The sequence below is a fragment of the Cygnus olor genome, chromosome 3 (assembly GCF_009769625.2).
Source record: "Cygnus olor isolate bCygOlo1 chromosome 3, bCygOlo1.pri.v2, whole genome shotgun sequence".
NCBI classification, from domain to species: Eukaryota; Metazoa; Chordata; class Aves; order Anseriformes; family Anatidae; genus Cygnus; species Cygnus olor.
This window is the reverse complement of record NC_049171.1, coordinates 1,431,596-1,456,615: the sequence shown is the minus strand read 5'-3', so window position 1 is coordinate 1,456,615 and position 25,020 is coordinate 1,431,596. Positions and strand designations below refer to the sequence as shown.

At 53.8% G+C, this 25,020-nt stretch overlaps 1 protein-coding gene across 1 annotated transcript in view; it reads right to left on the bottom strand.

Moving 5' to 3' along the window:
* Positions 1–25,020, bottom strand: part of OTOF (otoferlin) — a 75,480-nt gene that overhangs the window by 5,668 nt on the left and 44,792 nt on the right. The window contains 31 exon segments of the mRNA XM_040552279.1: positions 261–431; positions 905–1,032; positions 1,287–1,424; positions 2,120–2,254; positions 2,375–2,499; positions 3,994–4,060; positions 4,434–4,601; positions 5,191–5,220; positions 6,341–6,471; positions 7,332–7,494; positions 7,771–7,932; positions 8,536–8,655; positions 9,665–9,826; positions 10,338–10,472; positions 10,782–10,906; positions 11,290–11,479; positions 11,978–12,130; positions 13,367–13,483; positions 13,964–14,054; positions 14,505–14,605; positions 15,383–15,503; positions 17,395–17,578; positions 17,930–18,038; positions 19,272–19,495; positions 20,216–20,402; positions 20,939–21,125; positions 22,212–22,371; positions 23,673–23,745; positions 23,747–23,758; positions 24,393–24,455; positions 24,814–24,945. Coding sequence (XP_040408213.1) covers positions 261–431; positions 905–1,032; positions 1,287–1,424; positions 2,120–2,254; positions 2,375–2,499; positions 3,994–4,060; positions 4,434–4,601; positions 5,191–5,220; positions 6,341–6,471; positions 7,332–7,494; positions 7,771–7,932; positions 8,536–8,655; positions 9,665–9,826; positions 10,338–10,472; positions 10,782–10,906; positions 11,290–11,479; positions 11,978–12,130; positions 13,367–13,483; positions 13,964–14,054; positions 14,505–14,605; positions 15,383–15,503; positions 17,395–17,578; positions 17,930–18,038; positions 19,272–19,495; positions 20,216–20,402; positions 20,939–21,125; positions 22,212–22,371; positions 23,673–23,745; positions 23,747–23,758; positions 24,393–24,455; positions 24,814–24,945 — 4,064 coding nt within the window.

Sequence of the window (25,020 nt, the reverse complement as noted above, 5' to 3'; positions counted from 1 at the left end):
ACCCTACTTGACTTTGAAGCTCAGCTTTGTTCCTTTGCTCACCCATCTACTGAGCCCCACCAGTGCCCCTCAGCCCCTTCTGTTGCCATTGCCCATCTCTTTTGATCCTAAACCCCATTAAGAGTAAAGGTACAGCACAGACTTCCCCATCAGCAGCCAATGGAAGAGGGAGATTCCTGCAGGAAACCTAGGCTTGGTGTGGAAGACGAGACAGACATGGGTCCAGGCAGAAGACCGGGCAGGGAAAGCTGTGTTCGTACATGGAGTAAGTCTGTGACACCCCACAAGTAGCTCGGTGCTTGCTGTAGTAGCGGTTCTCCAGGTCGATCTTGGTCTCCCCAATGAGGTCATCTGTCCCCACCAGGTCCCAGTCGTACACTGCCACCGTCAGCATGGACTCCATGGGGAAGGTGGCCTCAATGTCAAAGGATCTAGGCCGGGGGAAAGCAGATGAAGAGAAAGAGAACAAGCTGAAGTACCTGGCTGCTGCTCAAAGCCACCTGTGAGTGAGGTGGGTCTGTCCCTAGGCAGGAGGTGGCACATGGTCATTGCTTGGCCTGGGTGCCTCAACAGCCCTGAAACTAAGTTTGTGTCACTGGGGAGCCAGGCGATCGTCTCACTGGAGTTCAGGCCTCATGTTTCCTACAGCAGATACTTAATTGTGATCAGATATGGACATCTAAACATCCTTTATTGTATTGACCATACTCCTGCTAAAGGAGAAATGGCTTAAATGAGGGTGCCTACGCTGCTCGTAAGGAAAGTTCATTGTGATGAGTCCCGTCTTCTGAACCCCAAACAGCTGTGGGATGAACAGGGTGCAGGTCCAAGGGCTGTCAAGCTTGGCTCAGGCTTAGCTCACCCCTTCCGGGTGCAAACAGGTAGCAGAGCTTGGGCAACTCACTTTCCAAAGACAGGGTTCAACTGCTTGGAGATGTAGTTCTCCTTGTCTTTGATGTCTGTCTTCCCCAGCTTGATGGCAATGTAGGGGTCAGCTTTCCCGTTGATGTCAGCTGGGTGCAGGTCCGTGGCCTAGGGGGGAGAAACGAGAGATATCAGCTCCATCCGTGCTAGAGATCAAATCAGGAATGGCCCCGGTCTTGGTCCCTGAAACCAGCAGTCCCTTCCCAGCCATAGCCGCCTGGCTGAGCTCTTTGGTCCCTCTCAGCTGAGTCACTTGGATTAAACTGATGAGAAGTCCTGCTGCATGCTGGACCAGTTTGTGGGTTTGAGCTGTGGAAGGGAGCACAGGATCACACTTTGCCACACCATGCAGTTACACTCACCCGCACAATGTAGACTCGGACCAGCACATTGATGGGGTCGTTGCTGGGGATCCCCTGGAACATGCCGAAGCTGGGGTCATATCCTGCCTCCTTGGTGATATCATCGGGGAGAGGCACTTTGTAGACACACATGGAGCCCTGGAGGGATGGAGTGCACAGCCTGATCAGAGTCCTGCTGCCCTGGGAAAGGGGCTTGCCAAGGAATCAGACTAGCAGAGTGCATGGGCAGGGATTTCCAAGAGTAAAAGTGACATTGGGACAACAGCCTTGGCACCGAGCTGGGATCCTGTGCTGGGCAGGGGCAGTCCTGGGCCAGAGCAGCTGGAGGAGGCAGCCACGCTCTTTACATCACTTAGACACAAGCAAAGAGCTAAATTGGCATTAATTGGCTTAATCTGCCAGGCTCACAACCTCCAAAAGCAGCTCCACTTGTCCAAGAATCTTACAGCTGGCAGAGGTGCTCCTGCATTGCCTGGGGGCTGGCGCTGGTGCCAGTGAGTCCAGCTGAGCACTACTGGTGAGAAAGGGTTCTCAGAGAAAACCCGGGGCAAGACTTATTTCTCCAGTGGCCAGCAAGGAGGATCTTCTTTTCCCTTGGCCTTCTTCAAGAACTGTGAAACATGTTTGCCTGCAGATCATCCCCTCTGTGGATGCTCTACCTGGAGCCATCTGATTTCTGGGGCTGCCCTTGGAGGCTTTCCTTCCCTGCAAGGTGCTGTGGCTGGGTCAAGGCAAATCGCTTTCTATTTCTATTCCTGCTAAAGCACCTTCAGGAGAGAAGCCTGTAGGCAAGGGCTGCCCTAGTCTTGGTTTAACTCAGCAACCAAACTCACTTTGAACCTCCCCACTATCCGCTCCTCTTCTGTTGCGTTGTCGTCGTTGTCCCCGATCTTCCCACGGAGCAGGTTGAAGGTGTGCAGCCAGTCCTCAAAGTTATCAAACTCTGCTTCCAGCTCTTTGTTGAAGACCTAGATGATGGAAAGGAGGGGAATCAGGTAAAAAAAACAGGCTCCAGATAGCTGGGACTGACTCCCATCCTGCTTCTGTTGAGCAGGCAGAGCCTCCTCCTCGCCTGCTGACACACGCACCTTCAGCTCATCAATCTTCTGCTTGTTCTTCTTCTCAGGAAGCTCAGGGGCTGACTGCTGCTTCTTCTTCTTGTCATCTTTGGGTGCCTTGGACTTCTCCTTGTTCTTTGCCTGGCCCTTGAAGCCTTTCATGGAAGAGTCATCAAGTTTGATTTCTGAGGCCGAGGGGAAGCAGCGGGGATGGAGGAGATGGAAATGAGGGGGGAAGACAGGGAAGGGGAGACTTGATCAAAGTCCTTAAAACAGAAGGAACATGAAAGCTGACAGCTGTGACTGCCTGCAGCTCCCAGCCCAGCCCTGGAGCAACCTTTCAAGCCCTCTCCTGTCTTTCCCTGAGCCTGGCCATCGCTGCCCAGCTCAAAGCATTTCCAGGAGCCCAGGCAATGCCGGACCATTCTGCCAGCCCTCACAGTCCCCATCCCTCACTTCCTCGATCCGCCAGCTTTCATGACTGCTGGGCAGTGCAGATGGGGACAGACAGATGACCACAAGGACTTGGTGTGGAAAGGAAAGGAGGAAGGAATGGGAGTGCCAAGGGGAAATGGATTCTGCTCAGAAGACAGGACAAGAGTTATGTGGGACTCGAGACACCCCCCAGCAGCCCTGCCATGACAGCAAGCCCAGGAAGAAGCTGCTCAGAGTCATCTCCAAGTATGCTTGGAGTCATCTCAGCCAAGAAATTTTGCATTACCCAGGCAAGACAACAACCTTCCGTCATGTGAATGTGGGACATATGGAGAAGATGAGTGAAAGTCGTCAGGGAGACCCTTCCCAGCCCTGCTGGAGGGACTGGCAAGGGGCTGCAAATGGACAAGGTCACCCCTGGCCCATACAGCCCAACTCATTGGTATTCTTGGCCCATATCACTTGTGTTATAAATTTTGTTTCAGTCAACTTTAGACACCTGCAATGCCCCTGTAGGAGCTACACCCCCCCCCCGATTTCCTTCAGAGACAGATGCATTTAGGGCACAATTTATCCTATTGCAACACAGTACTGAAAAGGGGTCAGAGATCTGGCACTAGAAGCTCACGTTTTTCTTCTGCCTGTGCTAGGCAGGGAGAGCAGACCAGGATGCCTCTACACACAGGTAAAAGCAGTCAGGTTAGAGGAACTCCAGACCTTTTGTCTGGCTGAACCTTCCCTTGAAAAGCTGGGGCAAAACAAGTTTTCTTTCTTTAAAGCTTCCTGCAGAATGAGGATGGAAAACCCCATGAAGGCGATCTAGAAGCACCTACTCCTTGGCACGCTTAGTAGAAGCTAAAACGTCTGCATGGCCAAAGCAACACTTCCAATGACATAGGAACTGGTGATTGCACAAAAATGCCCTGGGACAACAGCACAGCCCCCAGCCAGCACCCCGCATTGCTCCCCTGCAGCCTTCCTCCCAGCAGGGACGGGCTGGAGGCTGCCACAGTCCCAGGCTCTGCACCCCAGCCGTGTCAGCCCAGCACTGCCCATGCCACGTCTGCAGTCACAGAAATCGATCCTGCTTTGGGCTGTACATGCTGGGAGCACCTGATGCGGCAGAGGAACAACTGCATGCACCAAAAGGGGTGCCCGAGCACCGAGAGGAGCCCCGGTCCTTCCCCTGGTGGCCCCGCTCCCCCTCTGCTCACCTTCTGCAATCTCCATTTCTTCCTTCTCCTCTGCTTCTGCTGCGGCCGCTTCCTGCTGCCGGAGTTGCTGGGAAGGAAAGAAATGAGCAAGGAGTGGGTGACTGTGTCGAGGTCCTTGTGCTCGCTAGAAGTGGCTGCCTGGGGGTCGCAGCTCTCCAGCTGTCCAAGCAGGGAGCTGGGGTCTGGCAGTGCTGGAGAGATGAAGCCTCGAGCTCTGAAAGAACCGTGTCTGCCTGCAAGCCAGGCACCCCAATTGCACCCAGGGAAGGGGAAGCCTGCTCAGTTCTGCCAGGTAAAAGCCTTGCCAGCAGGCTAGCAAGGAAAGCAGCACAGCCCCAAGCCTTTGGAAATAGCTGGAGAGAGCTGAGACCTTGCCTACAGGAGACAAGAAGGTTTTCCTATTCTACCTTACGTGTCTCACCCCTCTGCTCTGCACCCACCTCCTTCATAGTCTCAATTGAAGCAAAATACTTGGACCACCAGTCCAGCATGCTCTCGTCCGGCTCCTCCTCTTCTACTTCCTCTCCTCCTCCTCCTCCTCCTCCTCCTCCTCCTCCTCCTCCTCCTCCTTTCTTCTTCTTTTTCTTTTTCTCCTTCTCTTCCTCAGACTGCAGGGACGAGGGAAGCAAAGACAGAGAAGGAGAGGGATCAGATGAAAACAAAATGTCTCTTGATGTGCAAAGGGGGCGGGTAAAGCACCTGAGAAGGCAGAGCCCTCCTGGCTGGGTGGCCTCTTTAGCTCTTTCCCCCTTTTACAGCCACAGGCATGGAGCAGCAAGGTGCCCAGGGCTCCAGCAAGACACAGTGTCAGAGTCCTAAGACATCCCCTCCTGTCTATCCCTATCATCAATGCATTTTCTAGGCTACAGCACCCGCACTGTACAAGGCAGCAATCCTCTCTTAGCCCAGGAAAGTGCCCTCCATCCACCTAGAGGTACCACAAGTCCTTTTTGGAGCTGGTGTCTGGCTGTGCTGGCAGCAACCAGTGTCCCCCTCCCAGGACGCTGCCCTGCTGCTCCCGACACAGCAGGGCTGGGAAGTGCAGGTCCAGAAGTGCTTCCCAATCTGCAGGGACCAGCGCTGTTCTGTCTCTGCCTTGGGACGAAGGGGTGCTGGTCCCCTTTGACAGCCACGCAGAAGGGCAAGAGGGGGCACGGAGGGTTGGGAGCAGGGATGAAGAGCAGCTCCATCACTTACCACGTCCACCTTCACCACCGCGTCGGAGTTCTGCCGCCCGGGGTGGAAGGGAACAGGGAGAGGGAGAGCAGGTTAGCAGCACAGCCGAGTACAAGCACACACAGGCACACGCGTGCACGGTGAGCCGGAGGAGTCGCAGACCGCTCGCCAGGGCTGAAGGAACCACAAGCCTTGAATGAAGAGCCCTGGCTGGGCACGCTGCTCGTACACGGGAAACGAATGCTGTGAGATGCCAAACCCGGGGGACACATCTCTCTGGGATTCCAAGGGAAAGTCCCACAAAATGAGAGCCTGGCTCTGGAGACGTACCCTGGCTTTCAGCACGGATAACTCCTCTCTGCTCTCTTGGAGCTTTTCTGCCCAGCCAGGGAGGTTTGCAGGCTACTGTGGTAGGCTGCTGGGGCTTTCCAGATGTGCTCATATGTGCAGTTGCTCCTCTTGCATGAAGCTGTGTGAGATGTACATGATACAGCTTCTTGTGCAGGTGCTGGAAACTCTGCATACAGGTGCACGTGTAAATGCACCAGGGACTTTGGGGTGTGTGCACGTGTGCACCTGTACGTGTGCTTGTAAGGCACGTGTGTGCCATAGCCTTTCTGTAAAAGTGCACGTGTGAGGGGCCATGCACATCTGGAGCCCACAGCGTGCCTGCAGGCACATGCGTGTTCTGCTCATCTGTGTGTGTTTGTTGCTGCAAAAGGCCCCCTGCAAAACGAAACTTCTTTCTTTTCGTGGATGAAGCTCTGGTGCAGAAGGGTATAAGAAGGAGCAGAAATTCCCATTCTGGACAAGAAAATGAGCACAGGTACATTCAGGCTGTGCACAAAGCCTGGTGCCTCGGGGACACATTGCCTGTCCACCGCTGGTCACAGAGAGGGACAGGGTTGTGCTCACGGGTGCTCGTTCCCATCTGGCTGTTTTTGAAGGAAAACTTCGAGCTGCCTGATTTGCTTAGCCCAGGATAGTCCAGCTGAGCCCAGCCAGGACAGAAAGGGGCTGCTTTGTAGGACTGCTGATAACCCCAAGGCCCTTCATTCCGGGAGTCAGCCCGGCCCCATGTTCCGCAGGACAAGGTGGCCCTCCGTTGGGTGGGATTGGCAACTCAGTGAGGAGAGGGACGCTAACGTGGCGCTGACACACGGATACTCACTGCTTCCAGCTTCACCATTGTCTCCATCTTCTTGATGGGAACCTCAGGCTCCATGTTGACAACGATCTCCCCTGTGGGGCGAGAGCGAGGGGCCCCGTTGGCCATTGCCAGGTAGCCTTTGAGATGTTTAGCTGGACAGGGGACAGAGAAAGAGAGAACAAAGGAGAAGGACAGTGTAGAGAAGAAACTGAGAGCTCAGGTGAGATCCCGCAAGATTCATGCTGGAGTGATGTGTGGCCACCTTGCTCAGAGAAGAAGAGCAGGGAAAACGAGCACAGCCCCTTACAGCATGAAAAAAAAATTCCCATAGCAAAGGAAAGCAGATGGTGAGAAAGGCACCTGCCCAGCCTCCCAAGGAGAAAAGACAAGGAGAAGAGATTGCCCTGAAAGTAGCAGCACACGGATGCAACACAGCTCCAGATCTGTGTCTGGAGGCAGGGACAGACCCCAGCAAACCCCCCAGACCTCCCGTCTCTGCCCAGCCAGGAGTGCCTCCACCTCCAGCAAGTGCTTTGAGAAGGGGAGCGATTCCAGCGGATCACCAAGCCCCAGGCTGCTGGGCTGGGTGCAGGGACAGTAACTTGTGATGGTTTTGCCGTGGAGAATTCCCCAGGGCTGATAGAGAATGGAGGTTGGGATTCGGAGGGTGGTCCCCATCTGTAGCTTTCCAGTTTTACCCAAATAATGGCAGCAGGCAGAGAGCATGGCAAATCCACCTCCCAGGCTTAGGGAGAGTGTGGGCTCATGAAGATGCAGAGAGGTTAGAGGTGAACCAGCCTTCCTTGTCTTACAGGTGTCGGGGGAGCATGCAGTTACTGCAGTGAGATCCACAGATGAAAAACTCAGAGGGGACTCGGGGCCTTACACCCTGCAGCTTCCCACCCCGTTGTCCCCATCCCTGCATCACAGCTCCCTTCACCAAGATGAGGAAACATCTCATCTCCCTCTTAGTCCGCGCCCCTCCGTTGTCCGCAACCATGCTCCTGGTTACCCGTCATGTTCCAGTGCTGGGCCTTCTTGTCTGGCGGGCGGTAGATGAACTTTCGGAGGGAGCTGACGGCGTGGGAGCCCACCAGGGTGTAGCGCCCGAAGGCCCGGCAGTCCACCACCCTGATGTTCAGGGGCGGGTGGAGCAGCTCGTTCTCTGGGAGATCCTGGGGAGCAGAGGGGGGCTGGTTAGCAAGGGATGGATGTTGGCTGTGGGATGTTCACTTTGGTGGTTGGAAACACCAGCAGGGACTAAAGCAGGGATGGTTTAGAGCCGCTCAGCAGAGCAGGGCTTGGGAGCCTGCAGAAAAAGCCCCCTGCTGGCTGTGATGGAGCTCAAGTCCTCTGTTGTTGCAGGGGAGCTTGAAGCAAGGGTTTGGGAGCTCCGGTTTGGGTTTCAGAAAGGCTGGGTTTCGGCTGAGGACCCAGGGGGAAACACTCACCACTTCGAACGACTTGACCAAAGTGCTGAAGTTGGGGTTTTTCTTGTAGTTCTGGATGAGGGCAGACTGCACCCCCTTCCCAGCGCACTCGATGTCCACCCGGGGCCGGTCCACCTGCGCCAGGTTCACTCTCTTCAGGTCCCTGAGCCCCCAGAACAAGATCTAGGAGAGGAGGAGGCAAGGCATGAACATGAGAGGGCTGCCCTCAGCTTGGAGGCCAAAGGAATTGGTTCTGCACATCCCCTGGGAGTATCTGAGACTGGGAAATGGGATGGATCCCTTTAGAGTCCTGGCCAGCAGCATCTCAGCCCAGCAGAGACACTCGTACCCATGGATGAATTGTGCACAGAACATCTCGGGCTGTATTGCCTCCATCTCCACTGTCTAACAAGGCAGCCAAGGGAGAGGGACGCTGATGGCCAAGCCCATGTGCCCTTTACCACAGGCTCTAGGCTCGCTGTGGTGCCCATATTTAAGCAAGGGGTGACCCAGTCGTCTGCTCTGTTAGGGTGGCTGCAGCCTAGCTCCCCGTGCAGCCACTACAGACAGATCCCTGCAGTGCAGACATCTAGACTTGGTGCCCAGCTAGCCACCAGTCATCCCCCCTGGCCTCCAAACACCCGCGGACAGGCTCTCCTGCCCTACACAACCCATCAGAAGCAGCACTCACAGCGTGACCCAGCCAAGGCCATGACAACACAGCAGCTTTTGCTGTGTATCCGCCTTGCTGCTGAACATTAAAATCTGGTGCTCCGATGCAATTACCTCCACTCTGTATTTACTCAGCACCGGCCGAATCCCCAGTGGCACCGGCAGGATGGGGCCCCGGTCCATGTCTGTGGGGCCGTCGATCGGGGGCAGGTCCGACTTGCCCCCAGGACCAATCTGGGAAGAGAAGCAGCTTGGATTAGGATCAGAGAATGATAGAATGGGTTGGGTTGGAGGGGACCCTTAAAGCCCACCTAGTTCAACCTCTCTGCCACAGGCAGGGACACCTCCCAGAAGCCCAGGCTGCCCATGTGAGCCACCCTATTGCCCCGGGGCTCTGAGGACAGGACCCCGTCTGATCGCCACCACAGCCCTCAATCACGGCATGGCAGAGACCAAAGCCCCAGCTCCGGGGTGCCTTGTCTTTGGAGCACATCACCGGTGCTGGGGAGGATGAGATGGCTGCTTGGGTGGTTCCTTGGATGGCTCAAATCAGTGCAGAGGGACCCCCCAAGGGCCACCTCCCAGGCACTGCCTGCTCCTGGTGCACAAAGATGCGTGGCCAGCCCTGAGACCACTGGCCCAGCTGGTACTCAGCTGCATTAGAGGAGCCTGCAGCCATTCAGCACATCCAAAGCCACCACTGTGATGAGTTTGCCAGGGCCTCTCTCCTCTCAGCTGGGAGGTCTCACCCCCGCCCTGCACACCAGGAGACCGCTGAGACATGGCCGTACAAATGTGACAGTATCAGTGCATGGAAAAGAAGGCAGGAGAGAGGGAGGGTTTAACTCTGGTACTTCCATGCACTGTGTGGATAAAATTTTGCCATATTCTTGGGATGCTGATCTGAATTCTCATCCCTTTTTCCTTATACCTTCAAACTGGCATCTCAGAGAGCACCAAGACTCCCATTGGCATCTCCCAGTGATGCTGTAGAGAGTTTGGGCTAATGCAACCCTTTAGTGGGGTGCCCTGTCCAGAAGGAAGCTGGGACTCGCTGCGCATCATCTTGACCAGCATAACTGGGCAGGAGCTGCCCTCTTCATGGCTCAGTAGATGCGTTAAACCCTTCTAGCTCCTCTAGGATGTACGAACTACCTGCTGTTTGTGTAAAAATGGACTGACCCCACTGCCTTGCAACCCTCCAGCCCGTCCTTGCCCTCCCTCAGGCTGGGGTTGTTGGTACCTGGAGCAGCTCGAAGGCCGCCAGCAGGTCGCCCGCGGTGGAGTTGCCCCTGTAGATTTGGTAGTACTCCAGCTGCGGGGGGAACCGTGGCGGGCAGTACTGCTCATCTGACATCTTCACCACCGGTTTGGCAAAGGTGCGGCCCATGAAGTCAGCTTTGCCCTGGGGAGGGGAAGAGAGCACTCAGGTTTGCTGGCCCAGCACGACACCTCCCAGCTCTCCCCACCGTGGTCAGAACAGAACCAGCCCCCTGGGCCTGGGACACCAAAGCTCAGCGCCAGCTTTCACTCCTGGCTTCCCATCCAAAGGTGCTTCCTAAAGCATCAGCATCTTCAAGTAAGGTGAAGGAGATGGCCTAGGGCTGGAACAGCAAGAAGGCCAGGGTTGAGCAGCTTCTCTGAAGGGAAAGGCTGTGGTAACGTCTCCTTGATTCCCACCTCACAAAAACTCTTGCTTCACTCTCCATAAATAAGATATCATTCAGTTGAGTCTAAGAGATTTAATGAGAAGCAGAGGCTCCTAGTCCATGCCCTGGGAGATGTGGGGAGACCTTCTCCCAAGGGTCAGGAGAAAGGCTGCTTCTTGCACCCTCTGCACTATTCGCCTTGCCTGTGAGCCAGGAGTGATTGCAGCATCTATATGAGAGATTTTCCTCTGCTGAGATTCATCTTACCACAGTGTCCTGGTCATAGATCTCAATGACAATTATAGGGGGGTCATCCCGCATCTCGTGGGCTTCTCCGTACAGCTCCACGTTGTCAAAGACCAGCAGCTGGTCCCAGGTTGGGCAAAGGGTCTCATTGAGGACCTGGAAGAAAGGAAGAGGGACTTACTGGGACCCTGGGCAGGGGCAGCACGCAGGCTGTTGGTCTCAGTTCTCCTGCACCAGGGGCAGCCACGGGGATGGGTTCTGCAAAATGAGCACAGCCCCGGCCTGTCTCAGCCACGTCTCAGGCAGCAGCTCCAGCGCCTGGCTGCATACGTGTTTTTTGGGCCAGCAAGCCATGGGGCATCTCCCAAGGACTTTTCCCAGTAGTAAAAAGCCACAACAACGGGAAAGCATACACAAGTTACTCCCGCTTCCCACCAGCTCTCCAGGTCAGGAGATGGTGCTCACCTCAGTGCATTGGCTCTGGGAGGTGAAGAAGACTCGGGCAAAGGGGTCCGAAAGGCCGCTGCTGTCGGCAGCGAACAAACTCCTGGCCTGGTACATGTGGGCTCGCAGCTGGAAAACCTGCTTCTCTGCAATGGAGAGGGGCAGTGAGACAGGTTGATACACAAGTCTGGAGCCCAGCCGTGGGGCTCAGCCTGGAGAGCAAGGTCTCTGAGGCATGCTATTGCTCAGGGCTGGCACTAATGAAGGAAATTGGTTCAAAACACGATTCCCAAATGGATAAGGACTTCCTCAGCATCCTGCTCTCAGCATGCAGAACGGCAGCTATGAACGGGGCAGGGAGGAGGAGGCACAATTCCCACACCCCAGCTCCCCATAGGACTCCCCATGGAACAACTGGAAGTATTTCCCCTTAGCTCCTGGAAGACCCTTGGCCCAAGTGGTGTCCAACCAGGCTTCCCCTGCCCTCCGTGTTCTGTCCCCAGAGCCACCAAGGGCAGCAAGCTCTTACTGGTGTAAAGGAGGCTGATGGGTGGGAAGGACGGTAGGTTTTGGCCTCTGGCGATCTTCTTCTCCTCGAAGCCACAGGGCAGGCCACTCAGGAAGTCCTTGCGCTGCTTGTTGAGGCCCAGCCACAAGTAAATCTCCATCTTGGCTTGAACCGTCCAGCCAGCAGGTCCAAAACCCCTCTTCCCAGGTAGCTGGGTGCAAAGGACAGATGAGTTTAGGTGGCAATAGGGGAGGCCTTAGAGCTGGACAGACCACCTCTTGCTGCACTCCCCTTCCAGTGCATTGCTTGTACCCCACTTACACCCAGGGACGCAGCCCTCATCAATTTGGATCATGCCCACTACTCTGTCTCATGCGTTATCTTTTTCCTACCACGTTGGCTTCCTCTTTCCAAGACAAATTTCCCTTTCCTGGCCAGCCGGATCGAACATCTCTCTCCTTACAGCCATTTATCACCCACCAGACTGCATATGACCAGTGGTTTACACTTCCTAGCAGCACATTGCCACTATCAGTGGTGGATCTGTTGTGCGTAGTATTCAACCACCAGCAAAATTGGATACCCAGCTCCCTCATCTCCAGCTCCCATCCTCCCAGTTAGCCTGTTCTCCATCTCCCATCCTCCCGGTTTGCCCCTTCTCCATCTCCCTCGTCCTGGCTGCAGTTCCCCAGGGAAGACGGGCAGGCACCTTGAGGAAGACGGTCTTCACTTTGGCGCAGTCCTTGCCCATCTCCTCATCCACTATGGAGTAGAGGATGTCCTTGGAAGGGACGCGGGCGTAGGCAATGCGTTTGTTGTTGCTCATCATCCAGATGAAAATGTCGGGAATGGTGTGTTGGGGCTGCGAACACCAGCAAAGAGCCCTGTCGGTGTCTCAGCTCTTTGACCACTGAGGCACTGGCAGGGCTGTAGACCTTTGGAAGGCAACTTCAGCAGGTCCCACAGGAGATGGATGTGCCTCGTGCCACCTTGGGGCCATAAAAATGGTTTTGAGCCTCCCACTGCAGAACCTTATCTGCTTAAGCAAAGCTGCTGAGGGCCAGTCTCAGCAGGGTGAAGCCTAGCAGGAAAGAAATTGGGATTTACATTTGTTCTAATTTGAATTATTATTTAAATTATTTTAAAATATAATAACAATAACAATAACAATAACAATAATGTTGGGTTAGAATACTGAAGATTCTTCCTTCCTCTTCACTCAGTGGCCATGGGGACTGTAGGGCAGGGGCCATTCCTCCGTTCCCTGCTCTGGAAGAGGTTCCCTGTCTGAACATTTCCCACCATGCCCTACAGTCTGTTTTATGTTCTGTAGTGGAGAGTCCAAGCCAAGGCAGCCCTTACTGCAGCAAGGAATATGTAGTTGAGCCTGGGAGCTTGCCATGGGAAGTGAGAACAGGAGGTGCAATGACTACAGCTTCCACAAGGGCCAGGAACCCCCACTGGCTGCACCCCACTGATCCAATCTGAAACTGAAAATATCAGAGGAACGGTAATTTTCTGAAGGAAGGAAAAAAAGCTCCTGCTGATGCAGCATCTCTTTGGAAGTGCTGTGAGGAACTGTCATGTAATGGTGTATTATCTCTTACCCATGAGCCAGAGTGAAGCAAGAGCATGCTGCTGTGATAAAAATGAGATGGCTTGAGTCCTGCAGGAGGGCAGGGCTTTATCCCACAGCCCTCTGAAGAGCCATGTACTTTATCAACTCCCTGCCTAGCCAGAAACATCCCCCTGGTGATGATTTCAGTGCTGTGTAGACATGGTGCTACCTTCCAATGGCTGGTGTGTGGGGACCTGCACGGCCTCGCCATGGCTGGAGGCTGGCGAGACCACCTTCAGCTCAGCTGCAAGAGGGCCCAGCTCTGTGGCCAGCTGAGAAGGGCTCTTAAATTCCTTCTAGCACTGACTCGTTCCAACCAGACAAGCCTGGGAGGCCTGGGGCAGTGCAGAAAAGCAGAGAGGCTCCTTGGCCGAGAGCTGTGCGCTGAGGCCCTCTCCCCCCTCAGGGCGTGCAGAGGCCTCCATGAGGCCTGGCTGCTGCCTCGCGGCTCCGTCCCTGTCCCCGTGGCAGGGCTCTCACCTCGTCCGCCAGGAAGCGGAGCTTCTGCAGGAAGTTCTGCACCAGCTTCAGCTTGTCCTTCATGGTGTTCTTCTTCACCTGCGACCGCAGGGTCGTGGCTTGCTGGCCCATGTTCTCCTGCAGTTAAAGGAGAGCCCGGGACAGAACAAGGGGCGTGTAGGTTTTCACAGGATAAATCTGTAGCTTGGTGGTATGCAGCTGGCTACAGAAGCTGATGGCCTGTGCTGTGCCAGCTGGATAAGTCTCTGCTCTTTGTATTTCTCTTTTGGATGTCTATTTGCTTGTTTAACTCCCTTGTAAGGAGCTGGGCTACCAGCCCCAAATATTTAGGTTTTCTCTACTGCTGAAGCGTCTGTGCTCTGCAGGGCTCCCAAAAATCCTCCTTTCCAGTGCCCTCAGCTGTTTGTGAACCCACGGGACACCTGGGACCCTTACCAGACCCAAGTGCTCTTGGGCTCCTCTGTTCAGAAACAACCCCCATCCCTCCATGCACAGAGAAACCAGAACACCCCAGGACCAAACTCCCCATTGCACTGACAAGGTCTAGCTCTGTTCCTGAAACCTCCTCATTCCCCTGCCTGGCTGCATCACACTCACCAGCTCCCGCATGCAGGACTTGAGCCTCTCCCGGTCCAGCCTCGTGCGGGAAGAGTGGTGCTGGTCCTTGTCAGCCAACGTCACGAAGCGCCTACGGAAAGGGTCAGCAGCATGAACCCTGCAGGATCCTGATGGCTCCCTCAAGCAGTGTGGCTGCCTGTGCCACCAGGACTAGGGAGAAATGTCCTCAGTTTTTTTGCCCAAGCCACAAGGCAGCCAATATGGAGTGGTGCCAATGCAATGGAAGAAAAGGAAAGGAAGAAATCCTTTATTTTGAGGGTGGTGAGGCACTGAGCAGGCTGCCCCATGGAGCTGTGGGTGCCCCATCCCTGGCAGTGCCCAAGGCCAGGCTGGATGGAATTACGGGATTATAATCCCTCTGGAATTATGGGATTCTACAATCCTATGGATGAAATGCTCTCCCATCCTCCAGAGGATGACCAGTCAAGGTGAGGTCACACTCCCAGTGCCACAACCTTGCCCGTAGCCCTGCAGAGAGCAGGGGTGTGCAGCACATCGCCTTTGCCCATCTTTTACTCACAGGCACCCACTGCTCAGCTCCTCCAGGACCCCTCGCAGCCGGCGCTCCGGGTGCGGCTTCTCCGTCTTGATCATCTCCTGCACGTCGTTGAGCCCTTCCTCCTGCAGCACAATGGGGGAAGCCATGAGGGGTCAGTGGGGTGGGGTCCAGCCCCACAGCAGCCCCACAGACAGCAGCCCCATTGGGGTGCTGCCAGAGGGAAGCATCTGCTCCTTTTCCAGACCTGATGTCCACAGGGCTAGGGTTTGGGGCAGTTTTGTATGGGGGAGATGGTTCTGAGTGGTGGGAATAGCTCCATTACCCCCAGTGAGAGTGGCTGAGCAAAAGCCACAGTGTCTTGCCTGGACCTGGTAGGTTTTCTCTTTGTGGGTCCTATTTGGACCCCTCTACTCCACTGTCTGCTCTTGTGAGCCTCCACCTGCACTGCATTCAGCTCTGGGCCCTAGCACCAGAAGGACACAGACATATTAAAACAAGTCCAGAGGAGGCCCCAAGGATGAGCAGAGGCTGGAGCCCCTCTGCTCTGGAGCCAGGCTGAGGGAGCTGGGGGTGTTGGGCCTGGAGAGGAGAAGGCTCCGGGGAGACCTCCCAGTGGCCTGCTCATGCCTAAAGTCCATGAAGGCAAAGCCAACCCCCTCTTGCTGCCCTTGGTGGGGACCCCTGGGTCAAACTCACAGAAAATTCAATGAGCCCCTGGGATTTGGATGTTCAAATCGAGCATTTCATATGGGGGAACTTTCCCCTTTCTGCACAAGTGGGTTACTGAGTCCTGCAGTTTGTCCCAGCTTTATGGCAAGCTGAAGAAATGCTCGGGGAGCCTGGAAGTGCCTCATGGCCAACTCAAGCCCTGGCTGCCTCCCTCCCTGGACCGCACTGACCAGCTTGTCTGCAATCTTGTCCATGATGTTGGCGTTATACAGCCTGCGGCGCTGGTCCTGCCACCAGCTCTTGATGTAGATGCAGGGCTTCTTCTCAAAGTAGGGCAGGTGGAAGTAGTTCCTGCGGGAGGAGGCAGAAGAGGCACTCAGTGCCCCTGGCCAGCACCAAACCCTGTCCCCTGCCTCTCCCGCGGAGGCAGAGCTGTGATGGGGAAGGGGCACATGGGGGGTCAGGCTGGGAGAAAGGGGGCTGACGTGAGCTGTGCCCTCGAGGACAGAGGCTCCAGCTCTCCCAGCACCCTTCCCTGCCCCAAACCCCATCCAGTCTGGCCATTGCCAGGAGGGAACCCCACTCTGTCCCCAGCCAGAGCCCACCCAAACATAAAGCTATTGCATAAAGCTACTAGCATTAAGCTACTGCAGATCTTGCAGGGGTCACCCTTAGTCCAAAACCAGCCTCAGCTCATCCTTCTGAAGCCATCGAGGGTATTTCCATCCAGAAGATGTCAGCAGAGCCCTGTGCTCAAGCGAGAGGCTCCCGGCACACAGAGGCTGGATGCTCTGAGGAAGGGTGCATGAGCAGCTGAGCCCAGGCTCTCCAAGTGTGTCCCCTCAGCATTTGGTGTTCACCCACACAAGGAGCTGGTGAACAACTGAGGGACCCCCAGGCAGACACCTTAACTGGAGGGCAAACAGCCCCAGTTCAATGTGGTTTGCTTTGTTTCCCAACTGAGTTCAGTCAGCCAATCAATTCTGATAAATAACGTCTACTTACTGATAAAACACAGCTAAAATAATCTGCTGTGAGTACTTCTCATTAGGTTACATCCAATTAATTTTCCTGAGTACAAGTCCTTTACGTGCAAACCCAGGCTGGGGCTGAAGGCCAGCCCAGACACACTAAGACACGTGCGCTGATCCCGCTCAGTTTGGGGTTTTCTGATCCAGCTGCTTGGGGCAGAAAACACCAACCAGAATCCCACTTGCAGCTGTTTGGATCTTGTCCGTACATTAAGGTCATTGCTACCTGCACACTACATGGCAATTTGTTAAGGAGGCGCAAAAGGTTGTCTTAATTTTACAGCTGGGGAAACTGAGGCAGGTAGAGCAGAAGGAGCCTGTCTGCTGACAACCAGATGTGCATCCACAGACCAAAGACAGGACCAAGTCTGGCTCTGTCAAGCACCAGCCAGTGGCCTGTCCACGACTGCAAGGAATGGAGATAGATAGATTGACCAAAAGAGATGCTGCAAACTAGGGAGAGAGAAGGTTTTGTCTTTCATCCCAGTCTCCTGCCTAGCTCATTCTCAAGAACTTTTTTCCAGTGTGGTTTTTTTTTTTTTGGCACCCTCCCCTCTCTGGATGGCTGTGACCTTGTATAGTTTTTAAGATCCCATGTGATGAGAAAAAGCAGCTTGTCCCAGCACAAATGACCCTCGCTACTGAAATCCATGCCTTATCTCTAGATGGATATTGCCTGCCTCCACGTGGTGCCTGTGACATTTTTCTGTCGTGCAGATAAAGAGAGCAAAGAGGTGAAGCCCAGACCTCTCCCCCCTGGTGTGCAGTACCAAGGGTGGCAGTGCTCCTCAGGAAGGACCCAGATTTAGACTAGTTCCCTGAACGCATGGAACTTACGTGTACAGGAACGGACCTATTTTCTGAATGCTTTTTGAATCCACTGCTTAGCCTCATCCCAGTTTACCACAGGGTCAGAGCACTGGACAGCCACGGGTGTTGGGTGTACAGCTGGCCAGGCAGGGGAGACATGAATTCAACCCTTATTAGACATCAGAGAATCACAGAATCACAGAATGTCAGGGATTGGAAGGGATGTTGAAAGATTATCTAGTCCAATGCCCGTGCCGGAGCAGGGAATGGGGTTCCCTCCATAGGGCACTCGTGGCCCTAGGCCTGCTAGGCCCCATGACGGCCCCATGGACGCCCAGCACATGTGGGGACACCCATGGAGCCCATCTCCGCCCCCTTTTGTGGTCAGGCGGGCAAGTCACCTGTCTGTGACCAGCGGCTTCATGGGCTGGGATGAGGAGACGGAGACCATCTCTCCGTCCTCGCCACCTTCATCCTCACTCGAGTTTTGCAGCAGCTCGGACTCCTCCTCGTCGCCGTCCCCTCCTTCCTTCTTCCTTCGCAGGACGGGCTTGGCCGTGCCGTCGATCTGGTTCCCGTAATTACCTCGAGAATAAAATGTGAAATGAAGTCATGGGGCTGTAATTTATTGGGGGTTAAACGAGCTCAGTGACCTGCCTCTCATTCAGGCTGGGGATATTTTCTCTGCAGGACCCATGTGGGACAGCAGAGTTAAGTTCTCCAAAACCCTGCCCAGAAGCCACAAATTGATGGCATATCTCCATCCCCTGCTCTCCATCCCTGCCCCCTGGCTGCTTTACCAGGGCCCTCAATCATCCCTGGTCCGTGTGCTCTGGCACGTGGTAGCATGGAAAAGGAGACAGCTGCTCTTGGCTCTCGATCCTGCATTCCCCCCTGTAAATGCTCTGAAACCACCCTTGCCGAAACCCAACCAACCTATCGTGACCTCGAAGTTGATGGGTTTGTCACCAATCTTCCTGTCGATCATGGTCGCTTCCAGAAAGGCTCCGAAGAGGAAGAACTCCTCCATCTTCCCAGTGCAGTTCTGCAGGGGAAATCCCATGGATCGGGGTTCAGGTCAGCCCAAGGGACACCCAGTGATGGGCTGAGGGGTGCATCACCTGGTACCTCTCAGCACCCCAGGGGCCCTCTGGAGGTGAGGTGCCACCACCTATGGGTTCTCAAGGAGACCCTGGGGTGTCCCCCTCAGCCTGACCTACTTGAGGGGTCTCAGGCTCACTGCAGAGAGAGTTTAGTTGAAGATTTCAGCCTAATGTTTAAATGTGGTGGATAAACTGAGATCAGCCATCCCTCGTTTGTGAGGGACTGTCTAAATGACACTCAGGAATATGAACCCGAGTTTGTTCTCCAGGTGAAATTATCAAACTGCATCAAACCTGGATGGTCTTTCAGAACTGGAACGGCTTTATTTCCAGGTGGCTTAATTTCCCTTGGAGGTGAACTGAGACCACTTAATTTCCAAAATACACTAAATGTGCACTGCCATCCGACTGCTCCGCTTCTACTTCCCACACTTGGCTCCACGGATTGGCATGTGTGGGCATCCAAGCCTGGATGTGCCCATTTACACAGGGCATGGGCAAAGGCCTTGTAGGCTTTACACATCAGGACTAATGCCGTGGGACTTCCTTTTGTCAGGAAGCAGCAGTTTAATTTCTCTGAGCAGTTTCACCCTGCCAGAATTCGTTGGGAAATAGATTTCATAGAATCATATCATAGAATGGCTTGGATTGGAAGGGACCTCAAAGACCATCCAGTTCCAACCCCCTGCCATGGGCAGGGATGCCACCCATGAGATCAGGTTGGCCAAGGCACCATCCAGCCTGGCCTTGAACACCTCCAGGGATGGGGCATCCACAGCTTCTCTGGGCAACCTGTGCCAGTGCCTCACCGCCCTCTGAGGGAAGAATTTCCTCCTAACATCTCATCTAAATCTCCCCTCTTGTAGTTTAAAACCATTCCCCCTTTTCCTATCATTATCTGCCCAACTGAAAAGTTGCTCTTGGCTTCTGTTTTAACCCCACCTTCAAAGATGGGAGTGAGAACACTGGCATTAGGAGATGACTCTCATTGTCTCTAACTCCCATCATCTGAATGATCATAAAACCTGAAATCCTTGCAGGACTTGCTTTCATTATGCTGGGCGATCCAGAACATTTAGGGCAACACTAAATGAGATCCTCAGTTTGTGATAACAGAGGTAACTAACTGAGATAACTCTTCACTCTTCAGCTCTGCACAGTTAGGGGAGACTTACATCAGCAACTGATGTGGCCTGCTCGACTTGCACCTCAGTGGAGCTGTTGATCTCCGGGTTGCTGGTGTCCAAAATCTCCACAGCAAGGCTCATCAGAAGCCTGGCCCGGAAGGAGACGCCCTCGCCCAGGCCCTCGTTCAGCTCCTGGTGCTCGTCCATCAGGGTGTAGTTGCGAGTGGAGCCGTACATGTTCACCCACGCGGGGCCGAAGGTGGGCAGGTAGCCTGCAGCAGACCAGATGTGCACGTAGGGAGGGGGTGTGCAAGGAGGGCACGTCTGTGTCTCAGGGTGCAAACATGCTCATGGGTTGGCATCACTTTCCTGGTGTGTGTGCAGTGATGCGGACTTAAGTATGCACATAGAATCATAGAATCATAGAAACACAAGGTTGGAAAGGACCTATAAGATCATCTAGTGATGTGTGTGCATGGAAATGCCTTCTTGCAACTGCACATGGAGACAGTTTTGCAGTGAAGGCAGTGATGGGCTCTGTGCAGTGCACCAGCCCAAAGACAGAGGCAAGTCTCCCATGGAGCAAGTCACCCAGTGGGAGAGTCAAGAAAAAGAGGACTCCCCCCTTAGTCCTTTTTCAAAACCCATCTTTGTTTTTGCATTGCTCCTGCCCACGTGTGCTGGTGTGTTCCTGGGTGTGTGGAAGTGGCAGCCTGTGAGATATTTACCCCTTCTTGGGAACACATTTTTTGGAAGGGCCAGCTGTTCCTGGGTGTCTTTGCTTTCAAGTGTTGGACTGGAGGCTTGTGATGGGGCTTGGTTCTCAAAAAGTGTGTGTCCAGTGACCTCGGAAGGCCACTGCAGCGAGCTAGGGTCCCTCCAGCAGGGCACCACAAAGCAGCTACCTCCAGGGGTGGGGAGAGAGCTTGGGCTATTGTGCTGCACCTCTACCAAAGCAATATCTCTCCATCTGCACCCCACTGTAGCTTTACCTTTGTCTCCTTCATTAGAGATCTTCCGCAGGTCAATGAAATGGGTACCAATGGCCACGTCATTAACTTTGTCTGAGTCTCGAATCTGGACCTTTATCCGCTTGCACAAAGGGGGAAACATTTCTGTGAAGATTATCTGCTCATTCCAGAGAGGCTCGTAGCTGCTTTTTTGCACTGACGTCTTCCCCTGCCGAGCAGGACAAGAAAGGTGTTTGACATCTCTTGGGTGGTCTGAGCTCAAAACCCATCACAACCGGAATTCCTCCTTGCTAAGCGACCACCAAAACCCACATTTTGCCGTGTGGCTCCCCCACGTAACAGGCTCTTCTCCTCTACTGGGGCTGCTGCCACCCCATCCTAGTCTGCACAAGAGAGGGGAACGTCGTATGCAGCAAACACGGCGGCTTTTCCATGCCTCCGTGTCATAGAATCCCAGAATCACCTAGGTTGGAAGAGACCTCCAAGATCACCCAGTCCAACCTCTGACCTAACACTAACAAGTCCTCCACTAAACCGTATCACTGAGCTCTACATCTAAACATCTTTTAAAGACCTCCAGGGATGGTGACTCAACCACTTCCCTGGGCAGCTCATTCCAAGGCCTAACAACCCTTCCGATAAAGAAGTTTTTCCTAATATCCAGCCTAAACCTCCCCTGGTGTCCTTGTGCCAAGACTGCTCCTGCTCACGTCACCCCCCCAGTACTGCATGCAGCTCCCTCACCTTCTGCCCCGCAAAGACCACCTGCACGTAGGGGTCTACCAAGTCCTTGTTCTCGCCAATGAGAGCCTTCTTCACGTTGGCCATGATGCTGGTGTTCATACGGGGCAGGCCCTCTGCTCGATAGATCTTGATGTAGAAACGAGCCCACTGCCTCTCCGGAGGGACCCCGTCTGGGAGGAGGAGGTTCCTGCAACGGCACAAATTGGGCTGGGCACAGCCTTTGGGTTGCCAGGTTGGGCAGGAAAGGCTAATGAGGGGCGAGAAGCTGCCCCACTTTCTGAGCACTGGCCCAGGGAGGTGGAAAGAGGACCATTTCTGCAGCCCTGCATTTTATTGCTGTCCTGCCTCCATGCATCCTCCTGTTTTGGGATGGGGAGGGATGGTTTTTTAAGCAAAATCTTAAAGAAGTCCCTTGAGGTGCCCCTGGGACAATCTGCGTCCCACCTAAGGGGTGTAATCATTATAGTCAGTGGAGTCTAGGGGACAATTAAACTTGGCCTAATTTAGTTAAAGCAGGCCCTATTAAAGGGATGTTAGAAGAGCCTTTTCTTTTTCGTGGTAGGAGGGATGATCATTTGGGGGTGAGACCTGAACTCCACCAAATGCCTTTTATTGGCAGATTTTTTCCTTTTCTGGGAGAAGAAATGAGAGCCGTGGGGGATGATGTGAACAAAATAATTTCTAGAGGAATTGCTGGACCTGTCCAAGAAATGGAGCTGTCCAAGAAAAAGTGACAAAATATCATAAATATAGCACAGAACTATCACCTAAAACAGCTCAGTTGGTGCCTCCAGCCCCAGATCCCAGCAAGTCAAGAAAGCTACACGGCCATTTTGCTCCTAGTCTGGGTTTCTGACTATGTGGTGAGAGGCTGGGAAGTGGATTTTAAAGCTTGTGGATGCACATGGAGATATTTAATTAGCCTGAGACATTTGAGGCTAGAACTATGTTTTAAACTCTCCTGTTTTTTGTTTGTTTGTTTGTTTGTTTGTTGTTGGTTGGTTGGTTGGTTGTTTTTTGTTTTGTTTTGTTTTGTTTTTTGTTTTTGTTTTCCTTCCACAGCCTTTTAGAGGGCCTGCAGGGTCACAGGGCCCTGTTTTCTCTCTGAAAAATCAACTTATTCAGTCTCTCTGGTTTCATTGCACAAGGTAAGCACGGGCATAAGAGGGGCATTCTGGGAAGGCTGCCGTCTGCATTGTACAACCCAAGGTAAAGAGGCACGAAAGGTGTTTCTCGAGAACGGATGTGTGAAGCTGGCTCTGCAAATCCTTACCCTTCGATATCATCCTCATCTGTCTCATTGGCTTTGTGTGGAGTCTTGATGTTGTCACCCTTCCCTACGACGGCGATGTCACATTTCAGGTAACCTTTCAGCCCGGCGGTGAGATCCTCGGGGTCGGACAGGATGGCCCACTTGTGGTAGAACTGGTGCTCTGGAAGCCAGGGGACAAGACAGTCACTGTCGGAACGGAGCACAGCAGGAATTCGGACAGAACCTCCCGAAAAATTCATTAAAAGATCTGTCTCATGTTAAAGACAGAGAAACAATGGGATAAACTGTCTGTGGAAGGATGTAGCCTCGACCACTGGAAGTCTTTAAGGCCTAACGTGCCTTCTGGGTGGTGTGAGACAGATTTCATCCTCATGTGGAGCAGGGAACCTGACCAGATGCTCCCTCTGTCCCCCCAGCACCATTTGCTGAGCACTCTTGAAGTGCAGGCACTGGAGGCTCCATTTACGCCTTAGCTCTCAGGCTTATTTACAGAGGCAGACTGCTGCAATAGGCATGACATGGGAGCAAGGAAAAAAAATGCAGTGATCTTGGAGCTATCTTTTCCAAAGGGAAGTTGATATGTTCGGCTCTGGCATGCTGCAAGCACCGGGCCCCCAGAGGGGCAATGCTCTTCTGCAGAGAGCAGGCATTTCATAGGTCCCCTGGGTGTGTGTTTGCTTTGTCAGTCCCCCAGACAGGACCAGCATGATTCCCTGATTCAGGGACTGGGCTTTTCAGGCAGAAGTGTCCTGGAGAAACTGGCAGGGAGCAAGGCATGGGCTGAATGAGCTTTCCAGGGACCCCTCTGGACCTCTTTTACACAATTCCCTAAACTAATCCCATCCGTGCCTGCTCTCATTGCCCGTGCTTAAGGACAGAATGCCAAAAGCATTCACTTCTCATTTATAGTTCTATAAAACAGGTTTCCCTGAAACACATGTGCTATAAACGAGGCCCATAATTGCACAGCAGATTTCAGGAGTGCTCTTTAGGCCCACCTGCACTAAGTCACTGCGGGCTTTATCATCAGCACAGCAACACAGCAGCAGCACTAATCAACATCTTTCTCTTTTTCATTGCACACTGAGCATCTCCCTTTCTTGGTTTAAATGTGAGACACAGAGGGCAAGATCCCAGGACCTCATCCCAGGACCTTGGGCTATTTGAAAGGTCAATGCCGTGCTTGCAAAGCTACCCTGGGCTTCTGCAGTGGGTCAGCAGAGAGCTGGCACATGCAGAGGTGCCACCTTATTCCGGGTGGGGTATGCCACCTTCTCTGGAGGTGCCAAGTGCTCTTTCTCGGCTGCAGAGGGAGCCCAGCTGACTTGCTTATGTCTAGGACACTAATTAAGTGAGATTGGCATCACCCAAGGGAGCAGTGCCTGCCTGGCTGCCTTGCAAAGGCGTTTATTTAGGGGTGCAGGTAGGCACGCACGGCAGTCGCACACCGTGGCTACGTACCCGGCTGGGTATAAACGGTTCCAACATCCATCTTGAAGGAGCCTACCAAAGTCCCACTGCGCAGGAGGTTTTTTTGAGTGGATCACCTGGAAATCAAGAGGGGAAATCAAGTCAGAGGTTTGCCTATGCCCCGGCTCTTTCCGGAGGTGTTCAGTGTCAGGCAGGAAGGGAGCTGATGCATTTTCCTTGCTCGGTGCAGGACCTTAGTCTGTACTAGGACTCTAAGAGGCAGAGATGGGTTGGCAGCTCTTGCTTAGCAGTCTTGCAAGCCTGTATTAATTGGATTGAACAGAAGCAATGCAAAGAAATTCATTTTTGCAACAAGGTGCAGTTTTCCAGCCACTACGGCAACAAGACACCAGGACACCAGGGCACCAGGACATTTACATGAAGGTCTTTAGGATGATCAAAATCGATGCCCTAATTCCCTTTGTGGGAGAAATTGTACAACCGGTCTGTGCATGGGATGGATGTGGGGGCTCCTAGTTGGTGAGTCAAAACACCCACAGTCAGTCACGGAGGGCACAGCGGACACGGCAGCAGAGCTGTGTGGCCAGAGCAATTGAAGGCCAGTGGCATAGAGGGACCAGGGCTCAGCAAGAAGGGTGAAGCTTGTAGGGCCGAACACCTCAGCTCCTGTCAGGGACTTTACATCCATTCCCAATGGGGTCTTTTTCTTCAAAGCCCGGTAAAAAGGACAACGCGACCGCGCTCACTCACGGACAGCTTGATGATCTTGTCGAACATGACGTCTGGGGGCACGTGGAAATCGAAGACGAAGTACTGAAAGGGAAAGGGCAGGCGTGAGGGCAGGAGAGCAGCTCCTTTGGGGACGAAAGATGGCATTATGGTGCCCACTCCGCCAGGACAACTCCAGCCCCTGGCAGCATCTGTGGTCCGAGCAACCAGGAGGAAGAACCGACTGCTTGGAAAAACCGAGAAGAGGTCGGCACAGATCGCTTTGTACCATTTGTAAAATGCCAGAGGGCAAAGGCTCCCTTTCTTATTCTGTGTGGTTTGAGATTTCATCTTATTCTGACAAAAACTGACAGAAGAAAGAAACCCCGGGTGAAAAGAAATCCCATTTAATTGACTATGTAGAAACAGGGGGTCTGTGAGCATCGCTGGGGGACAGACCCACCTCATTGTAATAAGGGCAGTTGGTTGATTCCTTCATGGACGTGTATTTCTTTTCCTCTCCGACCTCCACGCAGACCACGGGGTCCATGTTGAGCCCAACCAGCTGCCGGGCCTCGATGATGGTGACGCTGACCTGCGGAGAGGGATTCGTGGGCCTTCCCCTCCCGAGGGCAGCGTCAGATGCCGCTCCTTGACTCCCATCTCCTGG